This window comes from Zootoca vivipara, chromosome 6 (assembly GCF_963506605.1).
Source record: "Zootoca vivipara chromosome 6, rZooViv1.1, whole genome shotgun sequence".
Lineage (NCBI taxonomy): Eukaryota > Metazoa > Chordata > Lepidosauria > Squamata > Lacertidae > Zootoca > Zootoca vivipara.
Window position 1 is genome coordinate 18089512 of NC_083281.1, and position 17646 is coordinate 18107157.

At 46.5% G+C, this 17646-nt stretch overlaps 1 protein-coding gene across 8 annotated transcripts in view; it reads left to right on the top strand.

Moving 5' to 3' along the window:
- RYR1 (ryanodine receptor 1) overlaps window positions 1-17646 on the top strand; it is a 158554-nt gene that overhangs the window by 95549 nt on the left and 45359 nt on the right. For all 8 annotated transcript variants that reach the window (XM_035118948.2, XM_060275549.1, XM_060275548.1 and 5 more), the window contains exons 48-69: window positions 1215-1435; window positions 2397-2487; window positions 2761-2901; window positions 3801-3964; window positions 4495-4573; window positions 4695-4784; window positions 5578-5718; window positions 6524-6598; window positions 6719-6794; window positions 6912-7035; window positions 7979-8094; window positions 8758-8825; window positions 10191-10312; window positions 11522-11571; window positions 11861-11921; window positions 12870-13108; window positions 14221-14302; window positions 14557-14687; window positions 14791-15105; window positions 15195-15435; window positions 16687-16774; window positions 16886-16978. In XM_035118948.2, the coding sequence (XP_034974839.2) occupies window positions 1215-1435; window positions 2397-2487; window positions 2761-2901; window positions 3801-3964; window positions 4495-4573; window positions 4695-4784; window positions 5578-5718; window positions 6524-6598; window positions 6719-6794; window positions 6912-7035; window positions 7979-8094; window positions 8758-8825; window positions 10191-10312; window positions 11522-11571; window positions 11861-11921; window positions 12870-13108; window positions 14221-14302; window positions 14557-14687; window positions 14791-15105; window positions 15195-15435; window positions 16687-16774; window positions 16886-16978 (2808 nt within the window). The remainder of the gene's footprint in view (window positions 1-1214; window positions 1436-2396; window positions 2488-2760; window positions 2902-3800; window positions 3965-4494; window positions 4574-4694; window positions 4785-5577; window positions 5719-6523; window positions 6599-6718; window positions 6795-6911; window positions 7036-7978; window positions 8095-8757; window positions 8826-10190; window positions 10313-11521; window positions 11572-11860; window positions 11922-12869; window positions 13109-14220; window positions 14303-14556; window positions 14688-14790; window positions 15106-15194; window positions 15436-16686; window positions 16775-16885; window positions 16979-17646) is intronic.

Here is a 17646-nt window from a genome sequence, read left to right on the forward strand (position 1 = left end):
TTAATATACCACTTGATTGTCCAAAAGCAACAACCTCAAAGAGCCTTATGAAAAGAATGAAACAGTGGAATTATCAGTAAAGAAAAACTTAAAAGCAACCATGGGGGGAGGGTTATAGGTTGGCTGGTTGGTTTTGTTATTGCTTTTATTGTATATTTTGTGTTCTTATTTTGTATTTTCATGCTATGGACCTCCTTGAAGGGCAGTGGTATACAAACTTAATAAATAAACCAAATGGAACAGAAGGAATTTAAAACATTCAAAAAATAATTACCACCCATGACAAGATAAAAACCAGGTTTAAAACGTATGTCAGTATTCCACATGTCTGGGTTGGCTTGCCTAAAGAAAAATGTTTTTAGCAAATTTTATCAAATCCACCACAGATTAAAACAAATTTAGTACAATTTTTCCAAAAATTGGCTTCCCATGCTCCGTTTTTGATGTGCCCATAATTTCCTTTTGTTTCTACATTGTTTCCCCAATCATTTCTAATTCACATTCCATTCCCTATTTCACAATAATTTCTTTGTTAATTTTATTATCCTTTAATATCAGCTACCCACTTGCCAAATCCTGCACATACAATATTCTAGCATTTCTGATATCTAGAAGTGAGGTGATCCAGTTGTCAGTCTGCAATAAAACAATAATGGTTGTTCCTAAAGTATATTATTATTATTATTATTATTATTATTATTATTATTATTATTATTTTATTTATACCCCGCCCATCTGGCTGGGTTTCACCCGCCACTCTAGGCGGCTTCCAACAATTACCAACATACATTAAAATATTTCCTTTCCTTCTTTCTGCGTGTATGAAAACTTAATAGTTCACTATTGCTGCATGTTTTCCTTTTACTTCTTTAACTGCAGAGTCCACTTTGTCCAAATATCTTCCTCAGCAGGGTCCTTCTCATGTTCCTTGGCCTTCCCTTCTGATGGCCCTGTCATTGAAATTCTACTCAATATTGATCCAGAGTAGAACTCCAATGTATAGTTAGCAGAGTAAAAACTTAAACACGTCGCAGGATTCCCAAACAATAGACCAGAGGCAATTATATTTCATCCAGCTCCTAGGACCTTCCTGAATTAATTAGAATAGGAAAGATCTCTACAAATCATATCAATACTTTCTGCACTAAGAAATGCAAACGGACAGGGCCTTCTCCTCTCCCACGCTTCTGACCTTTTCCTTTCTCCCACCACAGGCTGCCTTCAGCACCACGGAGATGGCGCTGGCCATGAATCGCTACCTGTGCCTGGCAGTGCTGCCGCTCATCACCAAGTGTGCCCCCCTTTTCGCTGGAACTGAGCACCGGGCCATCATGGTGGACTCGATGCTCCACACCATCTACCGGCTGTCACGGGGGCGCTCCCTCACCAAAGCGCAGCGGGATGTCATTGAGGAGTGTCTCATGGCACTGTGCAGGTATTGAGGAGGGGCCCTAATTTCGGGGTAGACCTTTGATGCCCTGGGTTACTGGAAGCACCACCTTCACATCCCTGGGGGTCCTTCTTGAATGCCCGCCCTTAAGATCAGTTAGGTAAGTAAGTGCAAATGATGGCGGGGACTTCTCGGGGTGCCCCCAAAACTATGGAAAACCATTCCAACAGTGTGAACAACTTGCCTTTCCGACTCTGGAAGTTGGGCAGGCCTTGAATTCCTTCTTCGTCATGGCTGCTTCTCATATTAATCTGCACACATCTGTTCTGTTCTCGCACGACCCTGGGGTTAGACTCCCCTTCTTTGGGGAATGAGGCTGGGGGTTCAGATTGGGAGGAGGAATTCAGATGAGGAAGCACTTGCACAAGAGGAGCTCACAGAGCCAGTACCCCTCCGGCCCGTTGTGTTGCGCCAATGCAACCGGAGCCTTCCTCGTTGCACTGGAGTAAACAACGGCTGGAAAAAGCTGTGCCCCTTTAAAAAAGAGAGGCACCTCTCAGTGAAGGCAGAGCTAGCAATTGAGACAGAGCTGGTATATAAAGCTTGGTCTGAGAGTGACTGTTGCTGAAGCAACATCTAAGCTTCACTCTCACTCATTTTTCAAGGTGAGCCCTGTATGGAGCTGTCCAAGGTACTTTTGTCCTGATTTGCCTCTGCTGAGGTCAACGCTCACATCAGGACCTGCTGTGACTATTTCTCTCTCTCTTCGCGTGCTATAGTTCTGTCTCTATATATGCTCTAACAGCATCTGGATCTATATGGCCGTTGTATCTATTTGGCTAGCCACAGCCGATGTTCCTTCTGAGGAAGCTTGGTCCCTCCATACAAATACACTTAAGAGGTTGACCAAGTGTCAGAACCATCATTCCTATAAACCTCCCTACCCCTGCTCCTTAATATTTTTGGTCCCCCAAACACAGAATTTCATTGAGGGTTACTTTTCCAGGTATATTAGGCCCTCCATGCTCCAGCACCTCCTGCGCCGGCTGGTATTTGATGTGCCCATCCTCAATGAGTTTGCAAAGATGTCTCTGAAGGTGAGCAATGCATGTGTGGGGGAGGTGTTGTCATATGGAACACACCAGGCTGTCTGCAGCAGCTTTTGTCACCTGGTGTCCTCCAGGTGTTTTGGACTACAACTCCCATCAGCCCCAGCTAGCATGGCTGTGCTGGTTTGAACCAATGGGACTTGTAGTCTAAAACTTTGGGAGGGCACCAGGTTGGCAAAGGCTGGTCTGGAGGATGAAGGAAATTGTGTTCATGATGGGAAGCTCCTCTCCCTGCTGACTCCTTTTCTCCACCCTGCCCAGCTCCTGACCAATCATTATGAGCGTTGCTGGAAGTACTACTGCCTTCCCACTGGCTGGGCCAACTATGGGGTCACCTCTGAGGAAGAGCTACACCTGACCCGGAAGCTCTTCTGGGGCATTTTTGAGTCTCTGTCCCACAAGGTAAGCAGTTGTACCTACTTTTGATCTTAAGTAGGATCCATTGGGTCAGCCTGGGAATAGAGTGATGTGTGAAGTGTTTTGCAGTAAAATAAGACACAATATAAAATGCAGAAAATTGCACGCCACACCAAGCAAAGCCATTTCTATGATGGTACAATGATTATTAAAGGCAATGCAGGTGGTGCTGTGATCTAAACCACTGAGCCTTTTGGGCTTGCCGATCAGAAGGTCAGTGGTGCGAATCCACACAACGGGGTGAGCTCCTGTTGCTCTGTCCCAGCGCCTGCCTACCTAGCAGTTCGAAAGCACACCAGTGCAAGTAGATAAATAGGTACCGCTGCGGCAGAAAGGTAAACGGTGTTCCTGTGCGCTCTGGTTTCCGCCACTGTGTTCTGTTGCGCCAGAAGCTGTTTAGTCATGCTGGCCACAACTTAGAAAGCTGTCTGTGGACAAACGCTGGCTCCCTCGGCCTGAAAGCGAGATGAGCGCAGCCACCCCATAGTCGCCTTTGCCTGGACTTAACCGTCCAGGGGTCCTTTACCTTTTTTACCTTACAATGATTATTCCATAAAATGACAGGGGGAGCCAGGCCTCAAGCTGTATAAGGCCTTATATACCAATAATAAAATATTTAAAGTGTCTTCCCATGCCCTACTATGTCACCAGCCTTCAGACTGACTGGCTCAAGCATTTAGCCTGCTTGAGTTGGCCTCTGACCTTTGGCTTCCAGCTGATCTGTCTCCCTCTTTCCTGGCTGCCCTTGGCTATGAGTGTCTGTCAGCAGGGGTTACTGCCAAGGGCAACTCAGTTGGGGGTGGGAAATGGCCAGGAATGTGGGTCTTCTTCTTTTCTGTCTGCCACTTCACCCTTACGCTGCTCCTCTCCTTCACGGTGCCCAGAAATTTGACCCTGACCTGTACAAGCTTGCCATGCCCTGCCTGTGTGCCATTGCGGGGGCCCTCCCCCCTGACTACGTGGATGCCAGCTACTCATCCAAGACAGAGAAGAAGGCGTCTGTGGATGCTGAGGGAAACTTTGACCCCAAGCCTGTGGAGACCCTCAAGTGAGTGACGTTTAAGAGCCTCTCCTTCTCAGTGCAGAAGGGCACATGTGGCGTAGTGGTTGGGTTGCTGATTCAAATCCCTGTTTGGCCGCGAAGCTCATGCTAGTCATCATCTCTCAAGTCTAACCTACCTCACAGGGCTGTTGTGAGGAGCAAAATGGGGAGGATGTGCACACCACTTGTAGCTCCTTGAAGGAAAGGCAGGAGATCTGTGGCATAATAAAGATAAATGTAAACGTTAGCAGGCCTGCTGCTGTAATGCCAGTGTGGGGATAGACGAGGCACTTTTAGGGAAAGATTGAGGGGGGGGAGAGAAGGATTTAGCTTTTCTGCTCCCTGCTAAAAACGCCCTCTAACTCTTTCAGTATTTCCTTCCTCCCCTGGATTTATTCCAGGCTGCAGAATCCAGCGCTGAGAGTGGGCGGGAATGATTAAACATTGCAGGGCCAGGTATGGGCACTGCTCCTGCCTGTCACTTCTCCCCTGTAACTGCCAAGCCTCGCATCTGATGAAAACGTTCTTTCTTGCAGTGTCATCGTTCCTGAGAGGTTGGACTCTTTTATCAACAAGTATGCTGAGTATACCCACGAGAAGTGGGCCTTTGACAAGGTAAGGAGCCTCCAAGTGATCCCCCCCACACACACCTTCCAAGTTCCAGTAAGATGAGGCTCTCTGCCTCCCTCTGCTTGGAAAGAAATGGATATGACACCATTGGATCTCCCACTTGCAGATTCAGAATAACTGGTCGTTTGGGGAGGTGGTCGATGAAGAGGCCAAGACCAACCCCATGCTGCGCCCTTACAAAACTTTCTCGGAAAAGGTAAATATTGTACCCAGTAGAAGCCGGGAAGAACCATTTGACTCCCAAGTCCAGTTGCAAGCTAAAGGCAAATGTCGCAGAATTCTGACGCTTGACAGAATTTCAGACCAAAAGAAAATGCATCTTAAAAATAGGATTTTGGCACTGTCCATCAGACTAAACCTTCTTGGGGGGTGGGGGGGTGGGAAGCATTTTAAAGCAGAAATAATTATTCAGGTAGCAGATGAATATTTTGTATCATTAAAATGTCAGGAATCCTGCTGGTTACAAGATTAGGAATGTTGCAACACTTTCAAATGAAGAGATGAAAATTGGATTTCTTGTTTGCAGATATATTTTTTAACGTATTTGTATTAAAGATTTTCTTGGTTTACAAAAGTATGTGCAATGTTTCTTTTTTTCCAAAGTTACATTTTTTTTTACAGATCAGTTTCATTTGTTGAGACATTGGTGTTACATTAGGAAGAAAAGGGGGAAAGGGGAATGGTGAGTGCGGGTGGAGATTTGACTTAGAAATATTCAGTTGGCTATCAATCACCTTGGTAGAGAGCTCTCCTGTTATGCAGCCAGATTGGACCATAATAGTCTTCTCAGGATGTAATGGGGCACCACAGCTTACCATATTTACTTGAGTCTAATGCGCCATCGAATCTAACGCGCACCTTAATTTTTGCAACCTAATTTGGCCAAAAAAAAGGTGAGCATTAGATTTGAGTAAATGCAGTAATTCTCTGCCATAGTCCTTTCTCTCCATCTCTGTCCAAAATTTAAAACCACATTTCCCTTTCTGTAGGATAAGGAAATTTACCGCTGGCCCATCAAGGAGTCTCTGAAGGCCATGATTGCTTGGGAGTGGACTGTTGAGAAGGCCCGGGAGGGTGAAGAGGAGAAGACCGAGAAGAAAAAGAGCCGCAAGATCTCACAAACAACTCAGGTTTGTCCCGATGTGTCTTAGGAGGAGAAAGAACATCTGGGGGTTGGAACTAAGGGGAAATACTACATGTTTCTTGCCCAGAATGCTTTTTTAAAAAAATGAAAAGTCCATTGGGAGGCCACAATTTTGAGAGGGTTGTGTGGGTTCTTAACCCCCTTTCCTATTTCCCTAGTCAAAATCTCCTCCTTCTCTACTATTTTTGATCCTGAGAGGTTCACCAGGAGGTTTCTTGTCCTTTTGCTATTGCAAAACCCAGCTAACAGGGATTTGTTATGTGCCTTTGTGTATGATGTGTGGTCAGGGAGGGAATAGAAGTGGGAGCTTCAGGGTTCTTCCTTTCTCCGCCCCAGTTCCCCACATGGAGAGCATTCCCTGGTAGAGCAGAGTAAGGAGAAGCTTGAAGCCAGTAAACTTGGTTTCTTTATCCAGCTCTAGGAAGGGATTTCATGCTTGTGCATTAAAAGCAGGAAGATTGGTAGTAGCTTCTCCTGGGCCCTGTTCCCCCCACTTGCTTTGCATGTAGAACATCCCAGATAGATTCAATCCCCAGCAACATATCCACGTAAAGCTAGGAGGGATCTCCAGCTGAAGCCCCAGAGAACTGCTGTAAGTCTGTGTTGACAATGCTGAGCTAGATGGACCAGCCATCTAAGGCAGCTTCCAGCATTCATGTGGGAGAGGGGCATCCAGAAAATTTGACCTAGCGTAAGAGAAAGGAGTCAGGGGTGGAGGCAATGGTGGTGTGGGGGAGACAATGGCATCCAGTGAATGTCAGTGGTCTTTGCTTTAATGTGTTCTTCCTTAGACCTATGACCCCAGCCATGGCTACAACCCCCAGCCCGTTGAGCTGTCTGGAGTGACCCTTTCCAGGGAACTGCAGGTGAGTAAGCAAAAAGCAGAATAGAAAAATTCCTCAATCATCACAACTTACCCAAATATATTATTTCTGCCACTTCGGACCACTTCTTCTCCTCTCCCCACCGCTGGTCTCTCTTCACAGGCCATGGCAGAGCAGCTGGCTGAGAACTACCACAACACCTGGGGGCGCAAGAAGAAGCTGGAACTGGAAGCCAAAGGTGAGCCTCTGCATCTTCTTCTTCTTTTTGCCTTTCCTTTTATTGGGTGCTTTTTTGTCCCCTTTCCCCTGTCCCAGCAGGCTTCATGCCTCCTCTTTCTCTCTTTTTCCCTCCAAGGGGGTGGCACACATCCCCTGCTGGTGCCTTATGATACGCTGACGGCCAAGGAGAAGGCCCGAGACCGAGAAAAGGCCCAGGAGTTGCTCAAATTCCTCCAGCTTAATGGCTATGCAGTGACAAGGTAACCCTGGAAGGAGATGCGGTGGGGTGGGGTGGGGTGGGGTGGGGTGGGTGGGTGTGCGAACTCACGCACACACAAACATGAACACTGATGACATGTTCTGTATAAAAAAGGAAAGAGATGGGGGAACGTACGCTACATGCTGTAGGGCAGGCATCCCCAAACTCGGCCCTCCAGCTTTTTTGGGACTACAATTCCCACCATCCCTGACCACTGGTCCTGTTAGCTAGGGATGATGGGAGTTGTAGTCCCAAAACAGCTGGAGGGCCGAGTTTGGGGATGCCTGCTCTAGGGATAACCACCCTGCTTGTGGGATTTGCGCTAGCTGCCAATCTGCTACTAGGTCAAGTTCAAGGTATTGGTGGTAACATTTAAATCCTATACTTACCAATGTATTATCTGGTTGAAATTATTAAATAACAACAATAATAAAACCATTTAACCAGTTTAGGATTTCACTGCAGACAGTCCCTTTTTGCAACTCATCATAGGGGAGGAGGGTTAGGAAGGATTTCACAGCACCCCTAGCAATATCTGCTTTATTTAGCAAAATTTATATGCTGCTTTGTAATTTTTTGTTTTTTTTTAAAAAAAACCCTTAAGTAGTTTACATAAAATGGTCTAAAATATCCATTAAGAAAATAGTGATGGAACAGTGCCAACATTTTTAAAAAAGAAAGCAGAAATATATGCATGCATGCATGCATGCATGCACGCACACACAAACACATTCTGCTTTGCGTCTTTTGAAAACCTGGCTTCTCTAGGGACCCAGGATGTTGTTGTGCTACAACTCCTATCATCTGTAGTGAGAAGGGCCAGCAGTCAGAGATGATGGGAATAGTAATCCAACACATCTGGGGAACCAAGGAGGAGAGAGGCTGCTCAAGAGTACCAGCAAAAACCTGTCTCACTATCTCCGCATTCTGTTTATTTCTCACAGGGGGTTGAAGGACATGGAACTGGACACATCATCCATTGAGAAGCGGTTTGCCTATGGGTTCCTGCAGCAGCTACTGAAGTGGATGGACATCTCTCAGGAGTTTGTCGCTCACCTGGGTAAAGGAGCTGTGAATATGTCTCCCCCCCCCCCCGGTAGCTTCCTCCAGAACCCATGAGGAGCTACACACTGACTGCTTTCCCCAGGGGAAAAAAACACTCTTTAATGCTGAATTGCAACAAATGGCAAATCAGGTCTTCTACGGATTGCCATTTGCTCTGACTCAGAGATAAAGAGCACCAGGGCAAAAAACATAAAGCACTTGGACCCGCCCCTAGAAACATGGCACAGACTGAAGTCTGGATGAGCCCTTTGCTGATCCCTGGGCAAAGACCAAACTGTTTTGGAATGCTTCCAACCTGTCCTTGTTTTTGGCTGGGATTCAGCAACATACCACTGAATTCGGGCTGCACAATTAAGACGACCAGTTGCCCTTGCGCAGCAAGCTCACTCTCTCACATCCAGAATAGGATGTCACCTAACCTTGCTGCAAAGGAATCGGGATTAATACTCAATAAATAGCCAGCAGCGTCAAACTACCCTGCGAACTTTGTGCTAACCAGGCAGGATGAATGCTCAGTAAGTCAGCTGCCTGGAAGCCAGCTCCTTTCTCAATTGCTCAGGGGCAGGGACATGTGTGTGTATTTGTTGCATCTGAGTGTGCCTTGTCCCTCCTGCTTCTCAAACCTTGGTGGAACTCACTGGGATTCTTCCTGCTTCAGACGCCGTGGTAAGCAGTGGCCGGGTGGAGAAATCCCCTCATGAACAAGAGATCAAGTTCTTTGCCAAAGTAAGTCAACCTTTCTCTCTTCCTCTTTGCCTTGGTGATGGTTGGGATGGGAAGCGCTATGACTGGGGAGGTTTTCCCTCCCTAAACGGAGCATCAGCTGTACTTAGCGATGTTGGTGAATTCCATTGGAACTGAAAACAGGAGCAGAATTTTTTTGTGATTTGCATGTTTGCCATGTGGGGATGTTTAGGGAAGCAGGAGAGGATATATTATTTTATGATATCCTTCCTAACTTGCATCAGCAAGTTCTATAACTTAGCAGAGTTGTTAAACAATCCCCCTTTTAAATTACACAATGGAAGCGTTCTGGGCCCATAACCCTTTGTGGGGATGTTTAGGGAGGCAGGAGAGGATATATTATATCATATCCTTCCTAACTTGCGTCAGCAAGTTCTATAACTTAGCAGAGTGGTTAAACAATCCCCATTTTAAATTAAACAGCGGTTAGCTAGTTGCAGGCTCGTCTGAGCCTCACTATTTAGGATTCCTGGTACGATCCCTTTTTATATCCCTCCTAAAAGAATAGACACGACCTGCTGGTTAAAGTTAGCAGAAAACTAGTTTACTTACAATCATCCAGTTCACAATAAGATCCCTGAAGGCAGACTTAATTTACAGAACAACATATAACTATGTGAACTATCCCATAAGGGAAATAGTCTCAAGTGACTGCGACTCAACAGTCACTTCTCCTAACTCTTAGGAACACAAAATGGAACAAGAAGAGCAGAACATGGAAGCCGTGTGCTCCTCTGTCCAAGAACAGGCCACACCCACATTCAGTCACATGCAAAGGAAGTCTCCCAGCTCAGGAGGAACTAGCAACTTTTCTCCTGAGTGATACAAAGCATTCCCCAGCATGTGCATTGTAGGAATGTTGTATTTGACTGCAATATGTTTTTACATCCCACACGCCAGAGGTCAGGAACGGAAAGCACAAAAGCGAATACAAATTGTGTCCACTATTGTTTCAATTTAAACCTGCAAAAGTCACATAAATAATCACATTTATTCACTACGTCGTTTTAACGTTTCCCTCTTCATATCGTGGCAGTGAATGGTATAAAAACCAACAATGAAATGACCTTTGTAAAGCAAGTGGATGGACATCTCTCAGGAGTTTGTTTGAAGTGGTCTCATCAGCACAAGTGTTTCTGCTTGCCCGATTGAACAATTCCCATCTCTCCCTCTGCCCCATGCTGTTTTTGGGGTAATTCCAACCACCACCACCACCCCAAACCAGTGGGGAGGAGAGAGGTGAATGCCTCTTTGTCCTCCTAGCAGACGTTCATGAGTTTAAACCTGGCCCAAAATACATCACAAACCTGCACGTCATCTTATTTAATATTTATGCTCCACTTTCAGATCCTGCTGCCCCTCATCAACCAGTACTTCACCAATCACTGCCTCTACTTCTTGTCCACACCGGCCAAAGTCCTAGGCAGTGGGGGCCATGCCTCCAACAAGGAGAAGGAGATGATAACCAGGTGAGTACCTAGGAAACGCCAGAAAGGACTGGATGCTTGTCTGTGTGAGAGAGTGTGCACGAAGGGTTACACCAGGCTTCCTCAACCTTAGCCTTCCAGATGTTTTTGGCCTACAACTCCCATGATCCCTAGCTAGCAGGACCAGTGGTCAAGGATGACGGGAATTGTAGTCTCAAAACATCTGGAGGGCTGAAGTTGAGGAAGTCTGGGTTACACTTTCAAGTTGGATGTCTTAGGTGTGACCCTGAAGAAGCACAAGGTGCAAACGACAAGTGGGGACAAACTTGTGTTTGCAAATATGCTTGTTATACAGATATGCAGTGGTTCGCTGTGAGAAGACGTTCAAACCAAGGTTTGCTAGCCAGTAATGTGTGAAAAATGACTCTTGTTAGAGCTGAGATTAAACTTTTTGCAAATGCAAAGTTTGCCAGAATTGGACTCCTTTTTAAATTTTAAATATTTGCAGATTTCAGCTTTGAAATATAACACTTTGGAGGGTTTTTTTTGTTCTGTTTTGTTTTGAGGAGAGAGGAAGCCTAGTCTACTAACTATAAGGCAATAATAATTTACAAATAGAATTTCTAAATTTGAACATTGTATTTACCCATTAACCCTCAACAGCCTGGATCCAACGGCATCCATGACTGGGAATTTTGTTGAGGGAAAGGGAGAGGAACCATCAAACTGAGAGGATATGAAGTAACATTTTTTGCAAATCAAACTCCTAAGCCCATCCCTCCCAAAATTAATTTCAGGCCACATTTCTTTGTGCACATGTATGTCATATATTTTTCTTGAGACTTGGGAACACCTGTTTTGGGGGGAAAGGTTCCGTGTGAAGCAACTCGGAGAGCTCGTTTGCACTTGTCCCATGCCTAGGAAGCAGGGGTGCAAGCGGTTTTCCATTTGCTCCGTCACTTTCCCAGGGAAAACCAACTCTTTGCAATCTGCAACAAATGGTTATGGTTTTGTGAACAGATCCTTAGCTCTGAATTCTGCCTCTTGCATTCTTCTGCAGGCCGGGCATATGGGTTTTATGTGCATGAATGTAGGAAGGTAGAGGGGGGGCATGTTCACCATCCTCTCCAAGCTGCCTCACCAAGGCTCCAAGGCCCCATCCGCCCACCCCTCTTCCCCATCAATGTGTACTCCTCTTTCCAACAATCTCTTTCATTCTCTCCTTCTACCTCTGTCTTTTCCGCCCTTCAGCCTTTTCTGCAAACTGGCAGCCCTAGTCAGGCACCGGGTCTCTCTCTTTGGTAAGCTACATCCTTCCTCTGCTCCTGTCCTGGGGTGGGCAGGGGGTCTCAGCCTCCTCTCCTCTTCATTTCTCCTCCCTCTTGTTGGCTCAGTGGGTTTTTTTGCACCCACGAGTCTGCTCTCCCTCCTGCATTCTGACTTCCCTCACCATGTGCTACCTTAGCCATGAACAAAGCTGCTGCCCTTCTGCTTCTCCCACCACCTGTGATGCTGTACTTCTCTTGCCTGTGCATCTAGTCCATATTCCTGAACCCAGACCCTAAATCTGGGTCTTCTGTCTCTATCCAGGGACGGATGCTGCTGCTGTGGTTAACTGCCTGCACATCCTTGCCCGCTCTCTGGATGCTAGGTGAGTAATAATCCCAGATAATCCCTCACGTACACACCTGCAGAGAAGACCTATGCAGATGTGTGGCTCACAGAAGGTTGCCTCCCCTCTCTGTTTTGTGTGAATGAATGAATGAATTTAAATACTGTGTATCTGCATTCACCAAAATGTTTTCGGCAGAGTTTGCGCATAGATTCCTCTTGTTATTTTTGTTTCCAATTACGTTCAGTTGTTTATGGTCTATTTTGTGATATTCTTTCCTCTCCTGTTAAATGTTTGATTGGTTATGTTTCTTATGTAACATAAGAACATAATTTAAAAGTATTTATATATACCGTATATATATAAAGATTTTTTAAAACTGCAGCTGCTTTAGATGTTTTTAACTATACCTGTTTTTAGAATGTTTTGAGTGTTTTTTTTAAGAAAGCTTTTAAAAATTGCTTGTGAAGGATGTGTTTGCTGCCCTGGGCTTCCTTGGGAGGGAAGGCAGGATAAACAATAATGATAATACAGTAAATGTAAAAAGTAATAAGTGCGGCAAACAGTGTTGATGGATAAACTGAGGACAGAGGCTGATGGCTTTATTGACGTTTGGCCTTGCTTTGATACATATGTCACACAAAGAGAGCATCATGCAGGTCACCCAGTGAATATGGGCATCTTTGGGAGGACGTACTGCGTTGAGGGGCAAATGGTTCTTTTAGCGTATGATCTAACTATACATTTTTGTGTGCCAGTAAGTTCAAGTGCTTCTTCCTGCGATTGTCTGGCAGTTTGGAAGTGTTGACTACACTGCCTGGTTACAGCTGGGGACACATTTGTGTGGTTTTTTTTGTTATTTACTTATCGTATTATTATTATTTAATAATAAACCCAATTAAACGTTGACATTCTAATGAGGCAGTATGTAGGGCCTCCTCGCTCGTAACTCTGTGCAAATCTGATCTGGGCACCTTGTCCCTGCAGGACAGTGATGAAATCTGGGCCTGAGATTGTGAAGGCCGGCCTGCGCTCTTTCTTTGAAGGGGCCTCGGACGACATTGAGAAGATGGTGGAGAACCTCAAGCTGGGCAAAGTGTCGCAGTCCCGCACCCAGGTCAAGGGCGTGGGCCAGAACATCACCTACACCACCGTGGTCCTGCTGCCGGTGCTCACCTCCATCTTTGAGCACATCGCCCAGCACCAGTTTGGGGATGACGTCATCTGTGAGCAAACATTTGAGGCAGCAGGGGGGATGAGTGGGTGGAGCTGGGCTTCGAGTCATGAATAGGCATGAATAGGTTTGCTGCTGTTAGCAATGCAACCAGGCCTTGAATGAGCTGCGTAGGCTACACTGATCGCACCAGGGCAAGGATGGTGAATTAGGGATGAGGACAAAATAACAAAATTCCTTCCAGTAGCACCTTAGAGATCAACTAAGTTTGTCATTGGTATGAGCTTTCATGTGCATGCACACTTCTTCACATGAAAGCTCATACCAATGACAAGCTTAGTTGGTCTCTAAAGTGCTACTGGAAGGAATTTTTAAATTTTGTTTCAACTACCGGTACGTCAGACCAACACAGCTACCTACCTGTAATTAGGGATGAGGAATAAATTTGGTTCGCTCTGCAGTTCAACGGAAACCTAGCTGTTTTGCGCTCCTCAAAACAATACACGAAACCAAAACATGACTATCCTTTGAAATTTGCACTGCTTCAAATTTTGTGAAGCGGCTTCCCAACCAATTATCATGTGCCCAAATACGTATATGAGGGGAAAGCACGCACAAAGATCCATGTATTGGTGGAAATAACATACAAAAGAAGAAGCATTTTATTAGCGGGGAAGTTTTAGAAAAAAGAATGCACAGAGCCGAATGGCATAGAAAACTGCATATATTAGGAGAAACCAGCAGTAATAAAGACTTGGGGAAATAACAATAGTTGCAAACTGTTGGGGAAATGTGCTTCATTGAAAACTGAGAAATTGAAAAGGTCAGGTTTGACCATCCCTAGTGCAAATGAAGCCTAGTTGTTGTTGTTTTTTTTAAAAAATACTTTATTGAATTGCAGTAACAAAAACCAAACAATATCACAAGCAAAAAAAGAAAAATAACAAATTTCATAAAAGAGAAAACAAAATAAAATAAAAAGAACACACCCAAAAATACATGAAAAGGGGCCTGGTGGTCTTGGCCGAACCCCAGGATACATCCGAAGCGATGATGTTGGAGAAACAAGAGCTTCATATCTCTGACAACAGAGAACTGTATGAAGGAGAAGCCGTATGAATCTGGTCCTGAAACCAACACCCATTTTTCTGTGTGTCCTCACAGTGGATGACGTGCAGGTGTCCTGCTACCGAACTCTATGCAGCATCTATTCCTTGGGCACTACCAAAAACCCTTATGTGGAGAGGTGAGTGCATTGTCATGGGAATCTTGAAGCAAGGGGTCTGTGCGCAATTGGGGGAGTGGGGGCGCTACTTATGCCAAGAGGAGGTAGAGCTCACCACCAAAGTTCACACAATCTGGGTAGGTGGGTGGGGGGAACATAATTTGGAACCCAAATCACCCATTGTGGGATGAACATGGCTTTGCAGTGGAAACAAAGAGCACCTTTCACTTTCAGTGCCTCTCACTTCTCCTTGTCTGTCTCCTCCAACTCTGCAGGCAGCGTCCGCAACTTGGTGAATGCTTGGCACGGCTGGCAGCAGCAATGCCCGTGGCCTTCCTGGAGCCTCATATCAACGAATACAACCCCTTCTCCGTTTACACTACCAAATCACCCAGGGAGCGAGCAAGTGAGTGGCTCTTTCCACCTGTCTTTTGTTGAATGTGTGGGTCGTTTTGCACCTCCTCTGTTCCCAATCCAGGGGTTTCATGCCCTCTCCTTTGCATCCCCAGTCCTAGGCCTTCCAAACCGCGTGGAGGAGATGTGCCCAGACATCCCTGTCCTGGACAAGCTGATGAAGGATATCAGCGGGCTGGCGGAGTCAGGGGCCCGCTACACCGAGATGCCCCATGTGATTGAGGTCACCCTGCCGATGCTCTGCAACTACTTGCCCCGCTGGTGGGAGCGGGGCCCTGAAACCAACCCCCAGGGGCCCTGGTGCACGGATGTGACCTCCGACCAACTCAACACCTTGCTGGGCAACATCCTGAAGATAATTGTCAACAACCTGGGCATCGATGAAGCTTCCTGGATGAAGCGGTTGGCAGGTACAGAGGGTCAGAGAACAGGGAGGATGTGGGATTTGAGGCACCTTTTCTCTTCTGAAGCCCCCTCTTCCTAATTCTTTCCCACATAGTCTTCGCTCAGCCCATCGTCAGCAAGGCCAAGCCGGAGCTGCTCCGCTCCCATTTCATTCCAACCATGGAGAAGCTGAAGAAGCGCTCCGGGAAAGTGGTGGCCGAGGAGGACCAGCTGCGGCTGGAGGCGAAGACTGAGTCAGAGGATGCCGAGCTGCTGATCAGGGACGAGTTCTCTGTGCTCTGCCGCGATCTCTATGCCCTATACCCGCTGCTCATCCGCTACGTTGACAACAGCAGGTACTTCGGATTTTGCACAGGGTGTTAACGCTTGCATGCAACACAGGTTTACAACAGAGGTGGGGAACCTTGGGCCTAGGGGCAAAATGTGGCCTCCAGGTCTCCCTCCCTCTCCCTCTCCCTTTCCCTCTCCCTCTAGCCTTCTCCCCAGGCCACACTCCCTCTTCCCGGGCTTCACCCCTCACCACCCTGCTCCACACATCCCTGGGTCCTTGAAATTTACTGCTGTGTTGTTTGAACATCAGTCTAGTCCTCACATAAATTCCGCTAGGTTAAATAATAATAATAATAATAATAATAATAATAATAATAATAATAATACCTTTATTGTCAATGTACAACCTGTGTACAATGAAATTAACCGAGCCCCCCCCCCAACACTCAATCTCATTGCACTCTGTGTGCTTGTCGCACAACACACCAACCCCAAAAGTCAGTTGCACTAACAGCCTAATAGCCCACGGATAGAAACTGTTTTTAGCCTGTTGGTATGACTGATTATACTTCTATATCTCCTGCCCGAGGGTAGAAGATTAAAGAGGTGTTGGCCGGGGTGTGAATCATCCCTGAGAATTTTTCTCGCTCTCCTAAGGCATCAATCTCTTGCGATGTCATCTAGCGAGCTCAGGGGACAGCCCATGGCATCATGTGCTGTGTTCACCACCCTCTGTAAAGACTTTCTGTCTGTGACTGTCATGCCAATGTACCACACTGTGATACAATATGAGAGGACACTTTCTATTGTGGATAGGTAGAAGGAGGCCATCAATTGTCACACCAACGGTCAGGTACCAGGTTGGGTAGATGAGAACCACAAGTTCAGAGGCAGGAACGTAGTCAAAGATGGGCACCGGGGCAAGCAGCCTGTGCTGTTGCTCCATATCACAGTTACTCAGACTGAACAGCATGGCTTGGAGCAAGCGAGTTGGCAAGTCTCCTGTTGGTTCCTCCAATCACAGTTCCAGCTCTGGCCACCACAGGGGGTGGCACTGCAGCACAACAGAGATTGAGCGAATAATGTCTCGGTCTGTCTGAGAAGCGCTCCAGTGGTGCAAGGAGTAAGATGCCTGGTGTTTCTGCCAGAGTCCCTCTTTCAAATACCACACTTGCAAGCTGCAAGCAGACTTCCCTTCCAAATGTTTATCTCTAGATAACTGCACCATCTAGCGATGACTTGCATTGCCGATTGTCCAGTTACAGGGATGGGAGAAAAGGGGGAGATAATCTAATAGCATACCTTAAATTATGCAGGGCCAACTGGTTGACGGAACCGAACTCGGATGCCGAGGAGCTGTTCCGGATGGTCGGGGAGGTGTTCATTTACTGGTCCAAGTCACACGTGAGTCGCCTTTTCGGCAGAGGGGGTGGTGGTTGCGTGGGTGCTGATGGAGACGCGTGAGAGCAACTCCCACAAAATGTGGCTCATCTGTTCTTCCTTCCCATGCCCCAGAACTTCAAACGGGAAGAGCAGAACTTCGTAGTGCAGAACGAAATTAACAACATGTCCTTCCTGACAGCCGACAGCAAGAGCAAAATGTCCAAGGTGAGAGGAGGGCCGGGGTGTGGAAGAGGGGTGCTTGCCACCAGGGATGGAGGGTCTCCCCCTGCCTGGAACCAGGCTATCACCCCGAAAGGGGAGTCTAGACAAACCTTTGAACCAACAACCTTTGGGTTCTGTTTCGACCGAATGTCCCTGATTGGCTGCCCTAGTATAGTCGACAAGGGAAGTCCCCATCACAGCCATGAGATTATTAGATGCCCTTAGGCAAACCCTTATTGCTCAGTCCCAGTCCCACCTCCCCCTAACATGCCAGTAATCATGCCTGCCTGCCTTGCAGGGCTCTTTGTGTGGATTTGTGGGGTAATCTGTGTGAGCCAGTTAGGACGAAAAAGACCTGTGCAAATGATTTTTATGTTGTGAACTGCCCTGTGATCTTCAGATGAAGGGCAGTATACAAATTTAATAAATAATGGTGATAATAGTTGAACAACATTATTAAAACTGTCTTTTCTTTTCCTTTGTGGGGTACCTACTGCATGTTGAAGTGGACCTCCCCCCCACACACACTCCTCAGCCAGATGCCATCTCATCACCATCACCACCCCATCTCCAGCTGCACCACAAGCTGCCACAAGCTGCCTCTGAGAGGGCCTGCCCCCCACCCTTTAAACTTGGATGCCACCTAAGATCTTGCTCTTTGAACCATCAGT